This window comes from Pteropus alecto, unplaced genomic scaffold (genome assembly GCF_000325575.1).
Source record: "Pteropus alecto unplaced genomic scaffold, ASM32557v1 scaffold102, whole genome shotgun sequence".
Taxonomy (NCBI): Eukaryota; Metazoa; Chordata; class Mammalia; order Chiroptera; family Pteropodidae; genus Pteropus; species Pteropus alecto.
In genome coordinates this window covers 2,540,444-2,545,933 of record NW_006432224.1, presented here as the reverse complement: position 1 = coordinate 2,545,933, position 5,490 = coordinate 2,540,444, and the positions used below count along the sequence as shown (strand labels likewise).

At 54.5% G+C, this 5,490-nt stretch overlaps 1 protein-coding gene across 1 annotated transcript in view; it reads right to left on the bottom strand.

Moving 5' to 3' along the window:
- SNRPA1 (small nuclear ribonucleoprotein polypeptide A') overlaps window positions 1-4,912 on the bottom strand; it is a 6,416-nt gene extending 1,504 nt beyond the window's left edge. The window contains exons 1-8 of the mRNA XM_015585708.1: window positions 4,813-4,912; window positions 4,489-4,636; window positions 3,871-3,949; window positions 2,612-2,658; window positions 2,211-2,313; window positions 1,610-1,689; window positions 1,120-1,195; window positions 300-393 (exon numbers count right to left, since the gene is read on the bottom strand). Coding sequence (XP_015441194.1) covers window positions 300-393; window positions 1,120-1,195; window positions 1,610-1,689; window positions 2,211-2,313; window positions 2,612-2,658; window positions 3,871-3,949; window positions 4,489-4,636; window positions 4,813-4,912 — 727 coding nt within the window. The remainder of the gene's footprint in view (window positions 1-299; window positions 394-1,119; window positions 1,196-1,609; window positions 1,690-2,210; window positions 2,314-2,611; window positions 2,659-3,870; window positions 3,950-4,488; window positions 4,637-4,812) is intronic.
- Window positions 4,913-5,490: the final 578 nt, after the last annotated feature.

Genomic DNA, 5,490 nt, shown 5'->3' with positions numbered 1-5,490 from the left:
CCGTGCACCCGGAGCGCGCCACCGCTCCGCCAGCCCGCAGACACCTCGGGCGCCCGGTGGCGCGGCCACGAGTCACGTGCGCTTCGATCTTTACACACGAGCCCCCCGCCCCCCCGAGTCCCGCGACACAACTTTCCCTATCGAGTCACTGATCCCCGAAGGCATTTCACGGCCCTTCGTGAACGGCGCGTTCGGTGGCGACGGGGCACCGTTCCCGCGGTCCCGGGCCTGGCGTCCCACCCGTCGGGAGCCACCCGGGGCAGGCGGCAGGAAGCATGGCGACAGGGCGCCCTCCTCACCTGGTCTGCGCTCTCGGCCGGGAATCTGGCCGGACTGCAGCAGGCCCTTCAGCCGCTCCACTTCGGCCAGGGTGGACGCGCTCGCGATGGCGTTCTGGGGGCGGGAGATAGGGGGGCAGGGTCAGGTCCGCCTGAACCCCGGGCCCCCCCCCGCAAACGCCTAGACGCGCTCGCGATGGCGTTCTGAGGGCGGGAGATGGGGGGACAGGGTCAGGTCCGCCTGAACCCCGGGCCCCCCCGCAAACGCCCACGGACACGCCCGGCAGCTCTGCGAGCCGGGACGGCGAGGGCTCCAGGGCCGCGGGCGGACTGTCCCTGGCACCCGGACATCAACCCGAACCCCGGCCCGGGAATCTGCAAAGCCGGGAAGGACACGCGGGCCTCCGACGACAGAGAAAATCATCGGGCCACGTGTCCTGAAACTGCAGTGAGCTGAAGTACCCATCTGGCTCACGTTACTGGGCACTTATAAAAATGAAGTTTCCTAGGCAACCATCAAGAAGCATCTTCAGACGGCAAACCTCTCAAGTAAAATCTAAAGCGACGGCGAGAGAGCCTTCGAGGCCCCTGGCCGTCCGCACGGACACGGGCTGGAGGGACAGGACGGGGACCCGGGCTGTCCGCGCCGGGACGGGCTCACGTGATTCCTCCAAGTCTGCTCACAAAATGACTTCGAGCCATTTGTCCTTACGCAGAAGCGGAGCTGGCCTCGCAAGCGCGGGGTCCGCCCCGGCCAGAACTCGCTTTACCGCGCGACGTTGCGCCCCGAACCCCGAGCCCCCAGCGGCTCCACCCCATCCGGGTGCCGACAGAGCGTTACCTTGATGGCTTCCACGTCCCCCGCGGATGGGCCACCTTTCTTTTTGTCACTCGGCAAACCGGCACCTGGGCTGAAACTTGGGGAGGGGAGGGAAGGACAGAAGCGTCACACCCAGACTTCCGGAAACGGCTTCTCTTTTACTTTCAAACGCTTTTGAAAGTAATTCAATCAGTGTAGTATCTTTTCTTTGTTAACAAACTGATACAAGAAACTCTCTCCTTCAGAAACGCCACCCAGTTCGGCCATCTGCGGAGACAGCAGGATGTATTTAACGTCACCTGACGAGGCCGAATACGGAAACGTTTGCTCTGCTGACCTAGCAGAAGTCTCACGTGATACAGGGACCGGTGACGGTCCCGGGCCGTCACCACACAGAGTGAACACCGTGTGTCACTCCCAGGTGTCGTGTTTCATTCTACAGGCGGCAAACTGCCCGACAGAGCGCGTTTCTGAAGGCGGGGTACAGTGAAGTTGGGTATCTGTGTCTTACGTTTTGGTTCTCCTGGCAATATCCTTTGCAAGCTGTGCACCCCGTTTGCCCTTGAACATTTTCTCTGCTTCCTGACGCTCCTACAGCGACACCACACACAGAGTTAATGGAGATAGGAATAGCACGCACATCTAGATGCATTCCTCAGAAAACGCGGCGGAAACGCTCCCGAAACGCTCGGGGCCGGTCAATATACCGAAAAAAAAAAAGGCAATTTCGGGTCAAGAGACACAGTGGTCTCGCCTTCTCTGGTGAAGCTCCCCGAAGACGATTTCAAAGAAAAATACGAAAGAGCTGCCGATGACGGGAAAATCACTGTGACACGGGTCACGCTAGGCTTCCCCCAGGGAAGAGCCTGTCGCTGAGAGGCCGCTGCGGCCGCAGCTGTGGTGGCTCCAGAAAGGCCACCGCCACACACGGCAGCGCAAAGCCCTGGCGTGAACTCCGCCGTGAAAAACATCGGACTTCGCGTTTTCTTTCCCTCGTTTTTATTACGAACCAACGGCAAAACTCGGCAGGCAATTTGGAAACATCCAGAACGAGAGCATCGAGGGAAACGCACACATCCACGACGGCTCGCCACCGGCAGAGCAGCGCTCACCTTCAGCTTGACCTTCTGGAAATCCAGCACCCTGATCTGTGGCACTTTGTAAATGACATACAGTCTGTAATGCTTCTTATTGGTCACGGGGTTTCTCAGAATGCTACGAGAAAAGGAACAGCGTGACACCAATCTCGTTCCCAGTGCAGCATTCAAGAGGTCCGTTTTAAGAAAGTCGAATGGGTCCATAAATTAGGGAAAAGTTTACCATTGTTCACGGTGAATGTCAATGTCACACGATTAAGTGACAGGGAAATTTTACCAGCGCACCGGGCCCCAAGAAAATATATTCAATATCCGCTTGTAAAAGGCACTTACTACTGAGTGTTGTTTTAAGGTCAAGGCTGTAAGGGTGTTATTTTAAAAGGCCTCAGTGTTACCACCAGAAATGATTTCCGTACCTCAGATACGTCAGCGATTTGAGAGCTGCCAGAGGGTCCAGGTCGCCCTGTGGAATAACGGCCCCCGTGAGAAGGGTGACAGTGCGCCTCGTGGCGCCTGGGGGGCGGGCACCTCGCCACCACAGGGACCGAGGCGCGTTGTCGGCTGCGGCGCTTAGCACGATACTGACACGTCACAATAAACTTCATAAACGTAAATAAATTTACTGAAATGACAGTTTCTTAATAAATTTCTACCGAATAAAACGTGGATCAAGTTGAGCTTCTTAAGGTAGAAATCTTGGCCATACAGCGTCTGTCTCAAAAGCACATGGTGTCTCCATGGGTTTTTAAAAAATGTAATAAATACGTAACAAAATGGGGGCGCGGTTTGAAATGTTTGAAGATGCTGTACTGTTTAGGAGGGTAAAGGTGTTACTTAACTTTAAACTTGAATAAATACGCATGTTTTGATTGCTAGGATGCTGAGAAGAGTCTAGGAATTTCCGAACTATGAGAATGAAAAATGAACACAAAAAAGAGAGAATGAGCGGCCATAAAAGACAGAAAAAGAAACGCGGAACGGGTGTAACAAATCCTAGAGAGAGAGAGAGAGAGACGACAAACAAAAACAAGCCAGTGATTCCGTTAACGCTTCGCTTAAGACTTCAGACCGGATTCTAAAAAATCCTGTCCTATGCTGTTTTCAAGAGACAAGTATAAAATATGCGGTACGAAAAAAAAAACCAAGTAAATTTTGGATGGGAAAAAACGTATCATGAAAATACTGAAAGCAAGCTTGTTTTGGCGTATCGTGGCAGATAAAATAGACATCGACGTAAAAGAACGTGAACGAGGTATGAAGAGGATGTTAACAATTTAGAATTTGTATATATCAAATGAAACCACCTCAAAATATATCAAATCAAAGCTGACAGAACTCCAGGGGGTCAGTGAAAGCCACTAGCGCGTGAGAACAGACACGCCTCTTTACGAACCTCAGGCGGAGGAAGCTCCACGGGACAGGAAAAGCACCAGCAAACAACAAAAAGCTAATAAACCGGGTGGTAATTAAGTTAGAAAATTCCCGATCGAGACATCCTGAGAGCCCAAAGGCGAGCTACAGAGTGGGAACAGATTATCTGCGACACGTGCTCATAACCTCACGAGGCCCGGATCTCGAATGAAGAGAAAGGCAGAGAAAAGGGACAGAGAGATCGTCACCCAGCCTCTCCCAGCTCTGTAAGAAGCGTGGGGCGCCGGAGGCCCCGCTCACTTACCAGCTCCACGAGGCTATTGTTGGTGAGGATCAGGTCTGTGAGGCAGGGCAGGGCCTGGTCGAGCCCCTCGCCGATGCGGCTGGAAGAGAAGAGGAAGGCTCTTCGTAAAAGGGAGGACGGAGTGCGCCCCAATATCATGTCAGCGTAGCTCAGAGGATTCCGGGCCGGAAGGGGCAGAATCTGAGATCCTGAGATCCTGGGATCCTCCCTCCCGGGGGGAACCTCGTCAGAGCTCACGGGATCTTTCTCTGATAAAATGTGCACAGAGGGGACCAGAAAGGATCTCGATTTCGATAAGTAATATGTTAAAAGTCAGCTGTACTTAAAGACAGAACTGGTAATGGCGACCATCGTTTTCGAAGAAAGCCAGAATGTGTGCACAATGACGTGTTTTTAATTGAAACGGGAAACTTATCGCGAACATGTAAACGTACGCGATTTCTCGACAGGTGCAAACGTGACAGGTGCAACGCCAGGTCAGGCTCTGCTCTGCACGGGGACGCGCGGCTCGTTTCCCGTTTTAAGGGGAGACAGGTAGGTCCCCGCGGCAGGCGCTGCCACTTCCTCGGGGCGCCGGGGACTCTAGGGGAGCAGCCGCGCCCACCGGAGGACACTCACCATATCCTGTTGTTGTTCACCAACAACGTCTTGAGTCTTCTTAACAGAGGGAAACCATCCAATTTCCTGATTTCGTTGTCAGAAAAATCGATCGCATCGAACTGGTCTAAGGTTGCGCCTAGATTTTCGATCACGGGAATCTTATAGCCTGTGAGATGCGGAGGGAAAGAACCACACGGGTGTTAATATGATTAAAAGGCACCTTCGAACACAGGAGTCTTGCGTGGCGACTTCACTCGGAGCTGCCATTCAGGAACCCAGCACCTACGCCTTGCCCAACATCGCAAGGTACCTGGGATAAAATGGAGAACTAGACAGTCGCACGTTCCGGCTGCCAGGACGCATACGGTCTAGCAGGGGTCTGGAACGTGGTGATGACGACGAGGGTGGCAGCGGCAAGCCAGCTACGGGGCACGACAGGCATTCGCGCGGAGCCAGCGTGCGAGCCTTTTTCCTATACAGAGGACAGCAGTTCCCACGGGCCCGATTCAGCGAGCTCATCACGGTGACCTCCTCTTAGCGTGACAGGGTCCCCTCACTTCACATCCCCGCCACCCCGCTCCACTCCGGGGCGGAGGAGGGTCAAAGGTTCACGCGCAAAGGTAAATCTCTCCATGAACAACCCACTCAAACCCTCACTGACTTGTGTCACGTGGCCAATCACTGCGCTGGAAGCTTCAAGGCCAGATACGAAGTCCAGGTTCAAACACACGGTTCCCAGCTGTGAGGGCCACATCGCAGTGACAGCTGCACCCACGTAAGTGTCCTCAGCCCTCCACGCACGCCAGGCTCAGATGGCACAGGTCAACCTGTGCCCGGAGCCTGAGTGGCCAGTTACTCCTGAATTGAATCTTTCTCCAGGAAACAATTTCATCGAAATAAAAGTACCGGCCTTTGTCAGCAAGGAACCCTAACAGGAAGCGGAGCACGCGGCAGCGCCGCTCCAGAGATGCCACTGTCCCCACGGAGCAAAGCTCCCGCACAGATCGCGCCGTGTGATCC